Source organism: Zootoca vivipara, chromosome 9 (assembly GCF_965207765.1).
Source record: "Zootoca vivipara chromosome 9, rZooViv2.hap1.1, whole genome shotgun sequence".
Taxonomy (NCBI): domain Eukaryota; kingdom Metazoa; phylum Chordata; class Lepidosauria; order Squamata; family Lacertidae; genus Zootoca; species Zootoca vivipara.
This window is the reverse complement of record NC_142592.1, coordinates 23,357,720-23,376,695: the sequence shown is the minus strand read 5'-3', so window position 1 is coordinate 23,376,695 and position 18,976 is coordinate 23,357,720. Positions and strand designations below refer to the sequence as shown.

The following is an 18,976-nucleotide window of genomic DNA, read 5'->3' as shown; positions in this document are numbered from 1 at the left end:
AGAAGATAAACAAATGTAGGTTTTTCTGCCATTTGTGGAGTTGGGTTGGTGGAATCCAGATTGGAAGGGTTTGGAATAGGTAGGTTAATTTTGGAAGGGTGGTCATTTTGATCGTGGCTATTTTATCTGAGAGAGTGAAGTTAGTATTACTCCATCTCTTCAGGTCTTTGTTAATTTGTCACCACAGGGGTTTGTAATTGTGGCGGTATGGCTTGTTGAGGTATCTGAACTTGGTGCGGCAGAGTTTTATCTTTATGAGTCTGAAATCGATGGAGGGAACTGGAGCCTTAATACTTCTCTCATCATTCTTTATACCATCAAAAATTAAAAGCCCAAGACACTTCTGTAGGCTGTGATGGAACATTTTAGGACAAAGGGCTTTCAAACCAAAGCATCAGTTACTGTTCAGATTGTACTATAATGGGTGTCCAGGAGTAAATGAAAATAAACTATACACAAAATGGTTAGATTTTGAATGAGCAGCAGCAGAATGCAAATGGAAAAATGAAAGAATTCCGCCCCCTGAACTATTAATCTTCTAAATGGGCCATTTATGAGCAATGCAATATCTGAAACTTTTAAATATGCAATAAATAAATGGCTTGCCGCTTTCCTTCGGCAGGCTTGACGAAGGGATGTTGTCATCAGATCAATGGTGAAGTGGCTCAAGCGCAAAGCGAAATTCTTGCTGCACAGGGAGGGGGTGGGCTTTTTAATGTCAGGGCAGATTCACTTGAATAGCTTTTCCACAACCATCTCGCCATCCCTATGCCCACATAATCTCAGCATTAGCACCCTTGATTAACCCATGTATCTAGACTCTGCAGGGAAAGAGAGGAAAATATGGCAATAGAATCCATATTATCCTGACTTCTCCACACCATTTGTCTTATTCCTTCTCTCTGACTCCGTTAGTTCCTCAAAAGGAACATGTTTTCCACTCAGATCCTCCTGCCTCCCACTGTTTTGGTCACTGCCTGGGATAGGGTTATCTTTTAACACCTCGGAAGTTTACAGCGATGGGGGTTGTGTTTCATGCCTCACTTTGCTTCTCTTCCTACATGCAAGCTGTTCCCGTGTTTTCTGTTTTTATCTATAGAAGTATCCTCTCCATAAAAGCACTTCTCCAAGCACCGCTCATGTCCCACTGAGCCTCCTTTTCGCTGGCTTTTCGTACTGCGATTGTTCGGTCAAAATAGCCCTGGGTAAACTCTTATTTTCTCTCTCATCACTCTGCTCCTTGCCTCTGAACACAGGCATTTCCAAACTCCTGCTTCTGATGTTCTCTGACACTTTAACCTTGAAATCTTCTTCTCCCTTACTTCTTACTACCATTTTTATCTTGCTTCTGGGCAGAGGTTTGTCTACCATCATCTTCTTTCAACTAGTCCCCTGCTTCCAAATTCTGCCAGGTTTCTTGGTATGTTTGTGACAACCACCAAGCCAATTCCAAGATTCAAAAGCTTTTCAATGTCTGCCATGCCACAACCACATAATCTTTGCATGCTCTGGTAGTGGCTGTTCATCCACTCCATCTTGTAGACATATATTATTATACCATGACGCAATTCGAGAACAACAGCGCTCACAAAATGGAGAGGGGAACAAGCAACCTTTCTTAAGACCAACGATACCTATTGGAAAGGGTATCTCAACACTGAGTTTGTTAAGTCTCTCATGCCAATTATACCTTAATAATTATGAGAGAATTATTCATTTAAAACGACAACAACACCCTGAGCTTTATGTAGTTGGGATCCAGGTGAAAATACTATATTAAAAAATGCTGGAACACACTATAGGCACATTTTTGACAGCTGGAAGTGTTCACATTTCATTTGACAAAAATGTCTGGATGTATATTTAGCATGTACAAAAGCACAATATCAGGCTAGTGGTTCCCCCACCCCCTGGGGAATTTCAGTCGAAGTTAATGGACTTACAGCAGCCAGCAATTTGGCCCACTATGCACTTTGTAATTTGCTCTAATAGCCTGGTGAAATTATAGTCTTCATGACTGACTAGGCGGCAAGTGTGGTCATGTCCCTGCTGTGCTTCCTGTCAATCTTTCAGCCTCTGCTAGGCACCACTATGTTCTTTGGGGTGGCTCTGAGGGAAAGCTCGATACAATTTAGTCAACCATTTAAATTTTATTGACAGTTTTGACACACAGATCTCTCTGGGCCGCCTAGACTAGGAGACCAGCAGGCCGCAAGGCGGCTCCAGAAGGGCTGAGGAGATAGCGACACTCAGGCACCTGGGGCCTATGAGGATTCTAACCTCAGGAGGGGCCTGTCTGTGAATGACAAAATGCAAAACGTAACAGGCAGGATGCTTACAGCACTGGTACATTTATCCTTGGCACAAAGACACATACAAAAAGCACATTGAGGTACGTAAGCGATGCTGACCCACCTGCCAGAATGCCGGCACAGCAGCTGCATCCCACCCAATGAGCTTTTCTACCAAGCATGTGTGTAGGTATAATAATTATGGAGAAAGCTAAACAGCTAAGAATGTTTGGGAGGAAGAAAATTGGACTGCACCAACAATAACCTATAAGCCCACAGATGCCTCCTAGTTACAGGACTCTGTTTTCTCCATCTGAATGTTCAAAGAAGGGCCGTGCCGATTTCAAAGCCTTGTTGCGCAGTTCAATTCTATATCATCCCTGATGAAATGCAAACCCATTTTTATTTCCACAAGTGTAGGAGGGTAGCAATACATTTCATGATTTGCAGAGGTGGATTGCTGTAAAGAAAATGCACAAATAGCTTTTTAATGGAGATTTCAGAAGGTACTCGGGGAAACTTGCAAGGGAACCCTGCAGCCTTTCTATCAGTTTAAGTGTTTGAAATCCCCATTCTAAGCCGTGTAAAACAATAATAAAGAAAACTCAGCAAAGACAAGATTAGATTGCTCTGTTTCGAGACCGTTTTACCAAATGCAATATTCAAATGAATTTCAGTATGAATCCATTTACACTTGCCAACATCCATCTCAGTCATATTAAGTAATTTATGGAGGATTCCCCCCCTTGGTACCTCTGTAAGAACAGAATGGGAGGGGGGGGGACCCTGACTGCTTTTATTTTGGAGAAAAAGCAGTTGCTGAGTGCCAATATGGATTGATGCTTGTGCCATATTTTTGCTGAAACTCAACTCCTACCTGCACCCAAAGGTGTGTATTTGGAGACAAAATGCAACCAGGAGAGAAAAATTATTGTGTACTGTCCCAGTTAGGACTGAGATCACATTTTGAACCAGGGCACAATGGCTGTTTTTTCTCCAAATAAAAGCAGCCACCTTAAGCTTGCATGTTTAGACATATCCCTTCCCTCCCCGTTTCCAGGCAAAGCAGGTGATTTTGTCTAAGCAACTAAGGGACCAAATTCAGTGCTGCTTCCTGCCATAGGCTAAGTTGCAAGAGGGTGGTATCATAATGAAATACAGTCACTCTTATCTCAGCATCGAAATTAAAAAACCAAACGAAACAGGATGGTGCACTTAGCTACAAGCACCATTTTCACACTTTCTATTTCCAGAAATATTCTCCCCTCTTCTCCCTGTAACAATTGAATTTTACCATTTGACATCCCCATATATTCTTTCTTTCTTTCTCTCAGGTCTCACCAAGCCGAGGCATAATTTAAGGATTAAGCAAGCCTTTTGCTGTGTGTCCCTGCCATCTGCTGCTAATGCTTCCCTCTGGGGGGTGCAGAGGGTTTTGTTTGATCATCTATTTAAGCCATTCAAGTTCTTCTGCTCAATTTGCATGGTCAATTGAATCCTTCTCTGACGATAACATCAGCCTTACTACTCTAATGTTGGGCACAGGCCCCTTCCATACGCCTGATTTGTCACATTTGTTGAGGAGGCTGGTGAGCAAGAAGATATAAATACTTTCCAGGTAGAATTGAAGGGTTATACTTCTTCCAAGCAATATTTTAGGAAACAGGGCAAAATCCCGCATCTGCCTACCCTGTTCTTTATAAAACGACTCCATGTTATAAAGATGGGATAGGCAAAACCTTCCAGACATTGTTGGAAGCCTCTAACTCCCATCATTTCAACTTAGTGTGGCCAACGGTGAGGGAGCTGGAGTCCACAGGATATGGAGTCCCCCCCAAGCTGTCCTCCACTGTTACAGCATGCTGCCACAGCTTCCTGTTGCTATTATGGGGTATGTGTGTGCTTTTTGCGTATGTGCATATAGCTACCGTGTTTCTCCTAAAATAAGACGTGCCTCTAAAATAAGCCATGACACGATCTTTTGAAGGCCAAAAAATGTAAGACATCCCCCCAAAATAAGACGTGTTGGGGGAGCCAGCGGGACGACCCAGAGTGAGCCGGCAAACGCAGCAGCGCGCGCTGCGCCGAGCCCCAGCACAGCGGGAGCCCCAGCACAGCGACGCGCGGAGCTCCGGCTGAATGGGCCCCAGGACCCGGCAGCGGGCGGCGCGCGAAGCCGCAGGACCCGGCAGGACCCGGCAGCAGCCCCAGCCGCGCCGCGCTGCACTGCGTGAAGCCCAGGGACCCAGCAGCGGGTCCTGGGGCTTCGCGCGGCACAGCTGAGGCTGCTGGCTCCTGCCGGGTCCTGCGGCTTCGCGCGCTGCCCGCTGCCGGGTCCCTGGGCTTCACGCAGTGCAGCGCGGCGCGGCTGGGGCTGCTGCCGGCTCCTGCCGGGTCCTGCGGCTTCGCGCGCCGCCCGCTGCCGGGTCCTGGGGCCCATTCAGCCGGAGCTCCGCGCGTCGCTGTGCTGGGGCTCCCGCTGTGCTGGTGTGGCGCGGCGCGCGAAGCCGCAGGACTCGGCAGGAGCCGGCAGCAGTCCCAGCCGCACCGCGTGAAGCCCAGGGACCCAGCAGCGGGCTCAGCGGGAGGCGCACGAAGCCGCAGCACCCGGCAGGAGCCGGCAGCAGCCCCAGCCACGCCACGCCGCACCGCGTGAAGCCCAGGGACCCGGCAGCGGGCGGCGCGCGAAGCCGCAGGAGCCAGCAGCAGCCTCAGCCATGCCGCACGAAGCCCCAGGACCAGGCAGCGGGCTCAACGGGCGGCGCACGAAGCCACAGGAGCCGGCAGCAGCCTCAGCCGCGCCGCGTGAAGCCCCAGGACCCGGCAGCGGGCGGCGCGCGATGCTGCAGGACCCGGCAGGAGCCGGCAGCAGCCACAGCCGTGCCGCATGAAGCCCTGGGACCCAGCAGCAGGCTCAGCGGGCGGTGCAAGAAAGCCCCGTACCATACGTAACAATAAGACATCCCCCAAAAATAAGCCGCGATGTATTTTTTTAAAAGAAAAATAAATATAAGACGTGTCTTATTTTAGGAGAAACACGGTATATAACATATGAATTATTGCTGTTTGTGTGAGATAATGTGTTGTATGGACTTTTAATAGAATAATTTTTGAATGTAAGTCACTGGGAGATATTGATATCATGGAATATATTAATAATGCATCATCGTACGCGGCCCCAGGAACATGTTTGAGTCTAAAGCAGATCACTGATGAACTAACATGAGGCACAATGAATTCTGGGGAGAATATGAGGCAGAAGAAAAGCGTTTGGAAATGGAACGGTCAAAGTAGTCAGTGTAGCCTCCTGGTGATGTGATTTGCTGACACAGAAAAAGCAAATGTCGGTTGAAACATCAGTTGTGAAATGGCCATAGCTTCCGAGAGAAATTGTAAAAAGCAGATTAGACATCTGTTCTCAAATACTCCAAGTTGAAAGCTATTATTATTATTATTATTATTCCTTAAATTTGTATACCACCCTTCATTAAATTTGTATATTGCTTTTCTTCATTGGCCAATACATACTTCTCAGTCCCCTGCCATCTTCCAAGAGCTACAGCAAGACATTCTGCATTTGATATAAGAATAATGTACACCTTGAGGTAGGGAGTTATTTACATATATACAGAACTTGCGTTCTTTGACTCAGATGTGCTGACCACTTCAGTTTCAGTTGATGCTGAAACCTGTTCGCTTGTTTGACTATGACCACTGAATGATTCACACAGGTTGACTAGTTGGCACAAGTGGATTCCTGGTTGTAACCATGGATCCTTTCCCTTTCCAGATGTGCACGAACAAGGCAGCTGGGACACTGGCTACCCAGAAGAGCTCTCTGTAAGAAGAAATGCCAACAATGGAACAGGAATTCAGTCTGTCCTGGATGAGGTTCTACTCCCCTTAGAGAAGAGATGCTGGACTACATGGGCCATTGGCCTGATCCAACAGGCTCTTCTTATGTTCTTAAGATCCAGTGATGTTTAGTGTGTGATTTCACAGAGTCTGGGAAACACTGTGTTAGTATATTGAACAGCTGGCTAAGCAGAAATCCCTCTGGAGAGGGAGAGGGAGAGGGAGAGAGGGGGGGGAGGGAGGGAGGGAGGGAGGGAGAGAGAGAGAGAGAGAGAGAGAAACTGTATAAGAAATCCCTACCCCTAAGAACAGGGTCCCAAGCATTGTGCTTGCTGCTATGAATAGCACCTCACTACCCCTAATGAGGTCATTCGTTACATCCCTGCGCAGCGATGCTTGCACCAGGCAACTTTAGTTATATATCTTATCCATTTCATTTTTTCCATTTCACGCTTCACAGTTTAATTTCATTTCCACCTCTGAAGTACAGAGTTGTTAGCCGCACTGTACTTCAGGTGCTGCTGCAAATTCAATTATATCTCAGAGGAAGAAAAACAATCAGAAAGATAGACTTTGATCGTAACTTGAATTGTCATGCCCAATTTCTTGACACAACAGTGACTCAGTGACGACGTCAGTCGGAGACTTTGGGGCTTCCCCAACTGCGGTCCTGAGCCGGCATGGAATTCTCAGGAAATATATATCGCTGCCCTACGAACATGGCAACTTGAAGCTGGTTGTAAAATAAATTGTTCCACTTGTCCTTTACTAAAAGGGAAGAAAGGAATGGGATGTTGTATGAGAGATCTTCCTCCATTTTTGACATGACTTGACATGATACTGCTAGTGACTATTGTCCTTCTGCTCATGATCCATTGGGTCCTACCATTAGGAACTCTAGGCCTCTGTCTCTCGAGACTCTTCGAGGCCACCTCTCAAACCCAGATCCCACTCTCTTTCCCTGGGCCACACAGCTCAGTGGCCCTGTTCTGCACATCCTTTGAGTGCTTTTTTTTAAAAAAATGTATTTTTCCATTGCAATCACACCTCTTGCTTGCCTGGATGGAGTGATGTGTGATTTAGAAACATCTGATAGGGATGTCTGGCTGGAATGTCACCTATCTGCACAAAAGACCATTGTCTGGCTCCTGGAAGGTTCCCAATGAAGAAATATGCCCTTGGGCTGAAAAATGTTTTTTGTTCCCCACCTCACCCACTTTGGATGCCAAACTCAAAGTACATTCTAATCATGCATCCTCAAATTAACAGAACAGTTTAATGAGAAAAAGAAAATATGGAATGGACGGAAGAGCCAGGGAAGGTACTGGCAATTATTGGATGAAGTTGTTGTTAGCTTTCAGGACACTAAGGAAAAAGTTGTTCTAAAGACATAGTGTGATGTAGTGGTTAGGGCAATGGCTTGAATCCAGTTGTTCCCCTCCATGGACAGAAGGCTTTTTGATCCGGCAGAAACTTCTGCGATTGGCAGAGGGGGGTGATTGTTGCAAAAAAAAAAAACAATCCCACTTTCCTGTAGTCCCCCTTACCACCTTCCACTCTGTCCCAAAAGGACCCATAACCATTAAGCAGAAGGAAGGGAGCATCGAGGGGCGGGGACCCTTCTTTTTCTACTAACAGAAGCCTATGCTGGATCACTTAGCATAGAAGAACACAATTAGATAAAATGCAATGGGTCTGCAGTTAAGAAGTCGGGTCCAAATTTCTGCTCTGCCATGAAGCTCCCTCAGTGTCCTTGAGCCAGTCAACATATTTCAGCTTAACCCATCTTGTATACACTAGTTAGATGGATAAAAGGAGATCAACCCATATGTGATGCTACCCCGATGCCCTTGGAAGCAGGCTGTATAACACAATTATAAGAAGAAAAAGGAAATGACAAAGAAAAGCAAGAAAAAATAGGCATCAGTGATATACGGCCCATGCACATTGAAACATACAAAGAATCTGTTACTGTTGGTTTAATGTGATTATTTGGCATTCCATTAGTTTGCAGGTTTCTTTCTTTGCACTGCAGATACTCCAACAGATACCAAGATAGTGGAAAGGGGTACGGTAAACACATGCATTAAAAATCATACATTTGAAGTTCAAATATCAACTCAGTCTTCAGGTCTGCTTTCAAATGGAGAATCAAATGCAAAATCTATTACAATACGGTACCTGACTTGAAGATGGAGGTACTGAAATCAAAATCAATGTGCACATTCAGGACATCATCGTTCATTTCATGTTCAAACCTCTTCTCCATCCATATTTCTTTTCCAGGAGGATTCACTGAGCATGCACACCAGCCTTGATCCTGATATATCTGCCTTTGAGGCAGAGATCACATTACAAACCAACAGAAACTTACAAAACCTCTCTTTCTTCCAGAGGGGAGGAGTTGTGAGCGGAAGCTGGATCCCGCGTCAGCTGGGGGGCATATCCAGCCCCCTCCATCAGCCTTCCCCTAGCTGCCATGCCTAGCCCCTTCAGCCAGCCAATAGAGCTGGCTTGGGGGCGGGGTTTAGCTGTATTTAAGTGGCCGCGGCGGTGCCGGGGCCCCATTCAGTGGTAGTTAATGTATTGGCCAAAGAATCATCGCGTTCCAAGAGGGTGTCTCGCCTGCTTCGCTCATTTGTGTTGCTGTGCCTTGAGTGTAACATTATTTTCTCTGCCAAATTTATCCCAGGTGTTAATAATGACATAGCAGATGCTCTATCTCGATTTCCGATGGACCGCTTCCAGGCGTTAGCACCTTGGGCTCAGCAGCTGCCAGAACCTTTCCCGGACCACCTCTGGAGCCTTGGAAACGTGATGTGATCAAGGGAGTATTAGCCTTCGAGGCATCTTCTACTCTCAGGTCGTATAAGAAAGCTTGGTGCGATTTCATGGATTTCAGGTCCAAAGCCTCAGCTCTCGCCACAAGTATTCCACCCACTACCGGTGACGTGTTACAGTACCTAGCGCACCTGCATAATTTGGGACAGGCAGCTAAAACCTTAAAAATTCATACCGCTGCCATCACCTTTTTTTAGCAAATCGATATTTTCCTCTGACCCTTGCGCTGACTTTGTTGTCCACAGAGCAATTGAGGGTTGGGGCAGACTCCAACCTACAAAAAACGAAGGCAGAAGCCCGGTAACATTTGACCTCTTCTGCTTGATACGCAAGAAATCTAGGTCAATATGCTGGTCAAAATATGAATCACGATTGTTTTCCACAGCGTATGCCATCGCCTTCTTTGGAGCCTTGAGGGTTGGTGAGGTAGTGTCTTAAGTCCAACCCAATGGTACCTCCCGTGGCCTCTAATTAAATGACATGCTCCAGCTCCAAGTTAATAGTGTGTATCCAGCGGTCAAAAACAGACCAAAGTAGATAGGGTGCTCTGATCAAACTTACTGCTTCCGAACACCAGCGACCATGCCCAGTAAAAGACACCAGGCGGTACCTATATCTTAGACCTTCTGGCTGTGGTCCTTTACTCATACACAGGGATTTTTTATGAGACATCAGTTCATGCGAGTATTGCGCAAAGCGATTGATGCCTGCAGTTTCCCTGCCGAGGAATACGCTGCTCCCTATTTCAGGATTGGGGCTACCACAATGGCCGCCCATTCAGGCCTTCCAACGGACAGAATCAAGGAACTGGACCGCTAAGAGTTGAATGCACACAAAGGGTACATATGGAATAAATTTTGGAACACAACCACATACCTGTCTTTGTTGTTTTCTTATCCTCAGCTACTTCTAACGTTCAAGTTTGGATCTGCAGTCACAGTATTGTCCACTGGGCTCGGGTGTGAGTCAGAGATTGCGGCTTGGGCGACAATCTTGGATTGCCAACAAGTGTTCGAGTTTCCTGGATTTCGAGACGCGGCATGAAATGGGAAGAGTTGATGCCAGTTGTAAAGGCAAAAGCAGCATCGTTTGGTCCTCCTGACATCCTGATCATTCAGCTGGGGGGAAACGATTTGGCCTTCAGGAAGAGCCTGGACTTGTTAATAAACATAGAAAAGGATTTGGATGAACTTGCTGGGTTATTTCCCGAGACAACCTTGTTTTGGTCCTTCCTTCTGAAGAGGAGAGTTTGGCATGGCAGTCGTTGCCCTGTGGCAACTCTTGTGGTGGCTCACAAACTGCGTTATACAAATTGCCTTGTGACTGAGCATGCTGACATCAGGTTCAGCGAGGTGGCTCTGTTTCGAGGCAATGGCGTTCATTTTTCTGATCGAGGAAATGATGTGTGGTTGGCCGATATCATCAGAAGCATTAGGGATTGGTTTCAGCTGTGAGCATATTTGGCTCTTTTGGCTCGGGTGGCGGTTAGGCATTGGAATATGTGTGGTGTGTTGGAGGGCAGGATGTGGCCATCACCTACCCCTCCCCTTGTTTGGGTATTCTGTTAAAGGAATCCGGCGGTTGTGGATCCTATCCGATGCCCTGCTGGTGGCTAGGGCCATGGCACGACCCCCAGTGATGTCTGGGGAAGCTTCCAGTTGTATTTGCATCAACAACTTCTGTTAACCCTCGAATGACCCCCCCCCACTGAGCAGGGTGGGGTCATGTATAGATTGTTTGATCCAATGCCTAAGCCAATACCTCTCACAGGCTGTAACCAATAAAGTTGTGGCCTTATTTAGCCCATTAACCTAAAATACATGAGTCCTTGTGTCTTATTTATCTCTATGCGGGTGGCGGGTCCTCGACTCACAAATGAAAACAGGGTTGAGAAGCCTGTTGTCTTCCAGATGTCTTCTCATTATCCCTAGCCAGTGACTTCATTTAAACATGGCCCTAGAATAATGTCAAACAAGCCACCTGATTCCCTTACTACAGAATGCCCAATCAATTTCTTTCTAGCCATAAATGAACAAAACAAAAAGGGATAAACACAAATCAACGTGCATTCAGCTGTTAAACACACAATGTGAGCTTTGGCCCTTTTGCGTAAATACAGATGTGCTTTGAACATCTGCCTGGGAACTTTCTGTTTCTATTTCATGAGTTCTTCACACACACAAAAAAAAAAGTGCAATTCAAGAATGCCATCATCATGGCTTTGCTTCATTTTATACCACAGACATCTGAAGAGTTAACTTGCTTCAGAAACTTTGACAAAATGCCCTGCAATAAACGAAACCTAGAACAAAGGTTCTTAATTGTCTCCTGTGTAGCGTCACCTTGATTGGAGGACATCACAGAATATAAAGCACCACCTCAATAGATCTTCATTACTGTGGTTACCACCCACAAAATTGTTGACAAGCCACTGGAAAGTGAGACGCAGCACCAGTAAACTGCTAAAATGGTTTGCTAGGGAGTGACAGGAGGTTGATAGGCTAAGAGGCCAGACAGATAAGGTTGCAGAGATTAATGAGCAAAAAGTTTCAGGAACACCTTTCTTCAAAGACATCCACGCACTCATGGTAACCTTCATTCAAAAACGCATGCAATCCTTCGATCAGATTTAACTCCATTTTACTACCTGACTATGGAACTTACAAACACCTTCTTTCTTCACTTAGAGATTTGCCCTATTAGTGAAGCTAAATAAAAATAAAAGCACAAAGGTTTGGATTCCAAGCTAAGTGAACAGGAGGTAGTGCCATGGGGCTTCTAAAGGACAGGTACATTGTCCCAAAGCATCCTTCTGTTCAATTATCTTGGTATCCAAGCCTATATCATCACAGATCCAGTAAATACTCTCCAGAGACAAATGTATGGATTCTTCAGAAGAAATGTGTGAATAAGAAATGAGATATGCACCATTTGCAAAAGTGAAGCCAAACATCCAGGAATTTACTATTCCATAAGAATATAGCCTGGGGGGAGGGTTTCTTTAAAGTTTACTTAATATTTTTAGAAGGGTTGGGAAAAAGAGAGAGGCTCAGTTTGAGGACAGTCTGGGACCTACATACAACACTTGTGCCCCATGGAGGTCACTTCGACGCTTGTTAACACAGCAGTTTGACTTCATTCTCGGAGGTGCACTCCATTGTCTGTTGACAGATGCCAACAAAAACTAGGTTCTGGATTAGGTTAGTTAGCTATTATGATTATGTAGTGCTGTTTGTCACAGATAGTTTATTAACTGTTTTCTAATCACCAGCGTGGGTGCACTGCCTGTTGCACTTTGGTTGAAAACTGAGCTTCTTGAAAGACAACCATGATCATACAATGTCTGTTAACCACTAAATCACGCAATACCTTTCTTAAAAAAATAAACATTAACACATAGAGGGAAAGATGTGAAAAGACCACACTCATAGTCAGCTGAATGATAAATGGGTTTCTGGAAAACTCTGAGGTGCCAACATCCATCCATGCAGCAACTCTGTTCTTCTTCTCCTCCTAAATCAGTCCCAGGCGATGATTTGCTGTGTGCTTGTTTTTCATGGTCACCAAATCAAAATAATGTAATTTGTTTTGGACACTGCTGTAGACCATACCATTTGAAAGCAAATGTATCCTTTATCCTGTTTTTTTTTTCCTCCACAGTTTTGATTTGCTCCAGATAGATAGAAGAAAAATGAGGAAAATTTAGATGATTTCCCTGCAGACATGGAAAACAACAAATCTGGTACTGCTTGCTTTTAATTCTCACGTCATTCCTGTCAAGGGTGCTTCCCGGTCAAAGAAATGCACACAGCAGAGAACTCTTTATTCTGAAAGATAACAAAGTGGCTTCTGCAGCTGTGGAGACTTACGCACACCGATCTAATGCCCAGGCAGCTATTCAAAGGTCCACATTCTATGCAGAAGTTGCAGCAACCGGGAACCACTCCTCCTCCACCAGTTAATGCACCTTAGCCCAATGGGATGTGCGCATGTAGCCGGAGACTACACCTGCATGGAAGCTTCTGCTCTATCCACTTCAGTTCTCTTCTGGTTCTGGGAGAGAGTGGTCCAGGAGAGGGTGGGAAAGCAGCTCTTCACTTGCCTGGACTGCCTTTTCCTCCTCTTTCTCCAGCTCTGAAGCTTCCCCCTCTTTGATTCTTGCCTGCTGGCTGGTACAGGTTGCCACAGACCCCTGCCCCCCACTCCCAAATCAAACTCCAGCTACACTTCCTCTGGTGAAAACTCATAAGCGTCCAGCCAGTCCATGACAATTCATTTAGCCCCCCCCCCCAAAAAAGGACCCCTGGACTGTTAAGTCCAGTCAAATGCAACTATGGGGTTGCGGCTCTCATCTCGCTTTCAGGCCGAGGGAGCTGGCGTTTGTCCACAGACAGCTTTTTGGGTCATGTGGCCAGCATGACTAAACTGCTTCCGGCACAATGGAAACCAGAGCGCACAGAAAGGCCGTTTACCTTCCCACCAGAAGTATTTATCTACTTGCACTTTTTGGTGTGCTTTCGAACTGCCAGGTTGGCAGAAGCTGGGACAGAGCAACGGGAGCTCACCCTGTCACAGGGATTCAAACTGCCAACCTTCTGATCAGCAAGCCCAAGGGGCTCAGTGGTGTAGACCACAGTGCCACCCACGTCCATTTATGTGAATAATGGACACAAGGCCCAAGGATTGCTAGATAAGCATTCCATCATTGGTTTTTCCTCCTTGCTCATCTTTTGCAGTCATATGACTTGCAAGCTAAGTGGTTGATGTGCATGTTGGGCCTGTTCAGACAATCGTTTTCTAATGGTTTGGATCAGGGGTGGGAAACCAGCAGCCCTCCGGATAGTTTAGAACTACAACTCCCATCGTTCTTGACAGCTGCCCATGCTGTATGTGTCTGATAGAAGTTGGGGGGTCTAATATTATTGTGATGCATTTCTACAGCAAAATAGGTATATTATAAAGGCCAAAAAGATATATTCCTTTTTTTAAAAAAAAATCATGGAAATAAATAAGAGAAACAGAACTAAAATGTCAGCACTGAATTACCTATTGAATCTGAACAATCTAGGTTTTTATCCAATGCAGCAGTGAGTAACTGTTCAGTCAGTACAAGGATTTCTACTTATAAGCAGGACCTTCCCCACCCCCACTCCCCACCAAAACGTGCCCTGTGCCCTTCCCAAATCTGTTCTGGAGTGTGGGGGCAAACCCAGAACAGTTGTAGGGAGTGCACAGCAGGAGGAGAGTGGTGAAAGCCTCATTTTCCTTGCACCACTACATTGGATACAAGTCTCAGTACCTAGCCTGCCACTTAAAAGTTAAGCCGAGTAAAAATATCAACACTTTCTAGAGGCAACTAAGGAAATGAGACTTTTTATTTTCAGGTGGAAGATTGCATTACCTCCCTTTCACCCATCAAATATATATGAAAAATACCCAGTCACTGACAACAGTTAATATTTATTCCATTATTCCATTTCACAACAACAATGACATCTGCTTCTGCATTCCCAGCCAGGACTCATATTGACATCAAGGGAACAATTCAGCACCTAAGTCATTCTGACTATAGCGGCTTTGTATTTCCAATGCACAAAAACATCCAGCTGTTATTCATCATGCCACTGTGACCTTGGGGCTTATTTGGTTCGAATTGTGCTTTTAAGGCCTTCTGGCGATTCTGGATTTCAATCACCAATTACACTTTTCTGGTTCAACTTTCCCACTTACCATCCAAGCTGTGACAAAGTCTCCCATCCAGGTCCCCACGGCTGCTACCTTCATAAAACTTTCGTTCCTGATGCCCATAAAGTCTGTTACCACGTATGCCCTGTAAATGCAAGCACAGATACCGTTACGTTACAAACATTCAGGCACAGCAAAATTACGGAAGATTTAGCTTTACTAGCACAGAGAAGAAAGGAAAATAATTTGTCTATCAAAAAGTGCTTTGTTTTGCAGTCTAGATATTTGTTTGCTCATTTGCCTTCATATCCTTTCTGCTTACTTCATGCTAGCATACAAGCGGTTGCATGTGCTTAACTTCAAGTCCCATTGAAGTCAATGGAACACAGTTTAAATGTTGAAAAGAAAAGCAGAGGTTCATATTCAGAAAAATCTAGAAGTGGTATTCACAAAATGAAATATATATATATATATAAACACATATACTATATACTATACAGAACACAATAGAATTAATCTAAACAAGGTCAGTGGCAACCTTACCCATCATCGATATTCTGGAATTGTCTAGGTAAACAGAAAAGTTTTTAGCTGGCATCAAAAACATAGAATAGGTAGCACATGTCTAATTTCAAGAGGCAGAGCAGGCACCAAAAACACTAAGCTCTACTCCTAGTAGCCACTGAAAATAATAATAATAATAATAATAATAATAATAATAATAATAATAATAATAATTTATTATTTATACCCCACCCATCTGGCTGAGTCTCCCCAGCCACTCTGGGCGGCTCCCAATCAAATATTAAAACAATACAGCATTAAATATTAAAAGCTTCCCTAAACAGGGCTGCCTTCAGGTGTCTTTTAAAATTAGGATAGCTGCTTATTTCCTTGACATCTGATGCATAGCTGCCAAGTTATCCCTTTTTTAAAGGGATTTTCCCTTATGCTGAATAGGCTTCCTCGCGAGAAAAGGGAAAACTTGGCTGCTATGATCTGATGGAGTCCACAATTTGGACTGGAGTTTGTAGTTCTTCAAAGTCTATGACTTGTTCAGCCAACATTCTTATAGCAAGTCTCTTTTAGAGTCAGAATATGAATGGGCAATGCAGGGGATAGGTAACAAAATTGGACGGGTGGACAAGCAACCCCATTCCCCATGGGCCACATTTGACAAGCTGCTGGGGCCATCCACCTGTCAATCACCTGATGCCACAAGGACAATGATGTTAGGTGACCCATTTTTCTTTTTCCAACTGGTTTGAAAGACATAGGGCTTTGTGGGTACAATTGCATCAGGTGGGTGCAGATTGGCAAAATATGTCTTGCTGGTCAAAAAGTGAGGCTGGCAGGCTTCAGCCCACAAGACAGATGTTCCCACAGCTGGGTTACTGGAAACTGTTTATGGAAAACCCATGAAGCACTGTGTCTTGGGCCACAGCCAGTCATTGAAAGTTCTATGACACCACTTTAGACAGTCATGGCTTCCCCAAAGAATTCTGGGAGATGTAGTTTGTTGAGGATGCTGGAAGTTGTTAGACCCCTATTCTCCCGACAGAGCTACATTGAAGTTCTCCATGAAGAGGGATTGATGGTTAAACCATTCCAGTAATTATATCTGTGTAAGAGAGATAAGGATCCAGCTTGTTCTCCAGATTCAGTTTCTTACCTCTGAGACAAATTACTCCTATCTTAGGCTAATGTAGAGTCAACTGCAGACATAGAAATACTGTACCCTTGGGGCAAGATTGCATTACAAAGATTCTCATTTTAAGTAACTTATTTATTCATAATGCTAACACATTTACAATTTGTTTTTTGTTTTTTTAATTCACCCTAACCATACATTAGGTCATCTTCCCCCTTCCCAGTACATCTATGCTAGCTGCTATACTCATCATTTAACAGCATATTTTGCCTAGTCAAGCCATTGGGTGTGTGGGAGGGAAAAGTCAGGGGGTTATTTAGCTGCCTTGGCAATATATAGGTTGCCAAATTAACTTGAAATGCTGCTTTGGAAAACATGCAACTTTTCCACATTTTTATCTAAACTTTAATAGCATTCATTTTTTAGCTACAAGTTCTTTCACACCAGCTGCTTTTGAACAAAAAAGGCACCCCGACTAAGGTTTGTTTCTTTTCTGGAAATATAATGGGCATAGATGCTACTCTATTTATATGCCCTTGCCACTTGCAAAGCATAAGGAACCTCTGTTATAAGACATGCTATTAACAGGTTTTCTTGCTGCTAAATTCAGTGTATTTTGCTTAGACAGAAAATGCTTTCCTCCTCCCACTAACAGTACATTTAAGACCAAACAATACAGCTGAACTCAATGTTTTCTAGACTTTTTGGATCAGAAAAAAAGTTGGGCAATGGACAGGGGTTCACACCTCCTATCGGAAAAAGTCCTTAAGTTCATCTTTTTGCATGGCTACTTATAGACATGCCTTCCTTTGCTGCTGCTTTGGACCCCCCAAAAAAATTTTCATTATTCTCAAGTAATTCAAGTAAACTAAGGATCACTTACTGAATAGGAGAATATTGAGATGCAAGAGAGTCATTTTCAATTTCACTATGGTCAAATGAAGCCCACTGAGAGTGAGGGCAAATCTATATCTATATAGGTTACAGCAATCCTAGTCAGTCAGGAATCCCAAAAAGACCACTCCTACAGCATTTTTTGCAATGACACAATGGTCCTAGTCATTCAGGGGTCCTAAACACAGACTTTTGCAATGATAACTAAAAGCTAATAAATTGCAATTTGTTACTGGCTGCCTCGTTGGGTTACAAATATTAATTGATCTGTTCCTCCCCTGACCCCAGGATAGAACTGTGATAACAGCAAGAAGCAGGGGCTGTCTATTCCCTGCACACAAATGACATTTTAACCTGATGTTTGTTTAGCTTGCACTACACATATGGCAGCTGTGGAAGCAAATGCAAGGCAATTTGAGAAAGGATACTGTTACTCAATACACAACAGATACAACCGTGGACTCCGGAGAGAACAAAATAAAGAGATATCGTACCAGAACCACAGAGTTATCAAATCAGAGACATTTTCTATTTGAGAGATCACAAGATTAAATGAATGAACCACAGACGTGAACAATTTAAATCATTTCAGCGGTTCAGTCTACTTTGATTCAGTTTATTTTCTAACTCCTGTAGCTCTTTATAAATAAACAAATCAAAACAAAAAGGCAAAGCCTCATGAGGAACGGGTTACTGAATGTTGCTTCCATTCCAGTATATGTGAGAGTTCACATCCTGCACCATTCTCTTTCCTGTGTCTACACGGTATATGCAGTTATGACACATACAATGTGCTTTTATTAATGGAATACCCTTAACTACAGAACAGATGAAGTGATTTACAAGAGGAAACATCAGTGGCACAGAACTCATAATTCCATGGATTAGCTTGCTGCCAAGTCTATAAGCGCAGCTTTTGAAAAGCCTTCAGGACAGGCTTAAAATTATATGTATTTAAAATTAATACAAAACAGACAAAGTTTCCTTGTTTGTTTGATGTGTGAAATCACAGCTAGGGTGTATTCCCCCCCTTTGGTTATATAGGCTTAGAATTGTGTTTGCTGCCCATATTAAGTCCCCAAGGTGTTAATTAGCCAGATACATTTCTCCATCTAAGTACACAAAACAACCCAAAAACAATCCTGTGAACCAGTTCAGACGCAGGAATTTCAAAGAGTACCGAAGGATATTCTAAATCCCAGTCTCCTGAGGCAGTGGAAGCAAACTGCTGTTTAGTTTTTGCTTAGATCTTTAACTTTAACATGCTGTACAAAAAGTTTAATTTTTTGCTTAAGCCTGCTCTTTAAACAAGGCGCTGCTAAACAAGGTGTTTGGGGAGATGCACAGTCTCTTTCTAACCAAAAGATCTAGAAGATGGGACGCTGATCATGCCATAAATGCTACTATTCGTGCACAGCAGCACCTCTATTTAAGACAGTCAAATAGCCAACATTAGGTCATTTCAGCATTTGGAAGAATGCCCTGCCAATTTCTTACCTGTATTAAGTGCAACTGAGGGAAACACTCCAGGGTGGGCTAGACAAAGGGAATGCTAACTCTGCTTAGTATCTCAAGATGTATTGTTGAAACGCTTCAGGGCTGCCATTTTGTCAGGTTACCTAATTGAGTGCATTGTAATCTCACACTTTACAAGAAGACAACTCCATTGTGCAAGACTGTGAATAATGAAGAAGGTAGGCACAAGAGCATTCCTAACCATCAGCCCATATGCAAAGTCACTAGGACTGTACAGCACTAA

At 44.1% G+C, this 18,976-nt stretch overlaps 1 protein-coding gene across 2 annotated transcripts in view; it reads right to left on the bottom strand.

The window, feature by feature from the left end:
* TMEM117 (transmembrane protein 117) overlaps positions 1–18,976 on the bottom strand; it is a 198,117-nt gene that overhangs the window by 107,022 nt on the left and 72,119 nt on the right. For both annotated transcript variants that reach the window (XM_035128607.3, XM_035128605.3), the window contains exon 4: positions 14,718–14,817. In XM_035128607.3, the coding sequence (XP_034984498.1) occupies positions 14,718–14,817 (100 nt within the window). The remainder of the gene's footprint in view (positions 1–14,717; positions 14,818–18,976) is intronic.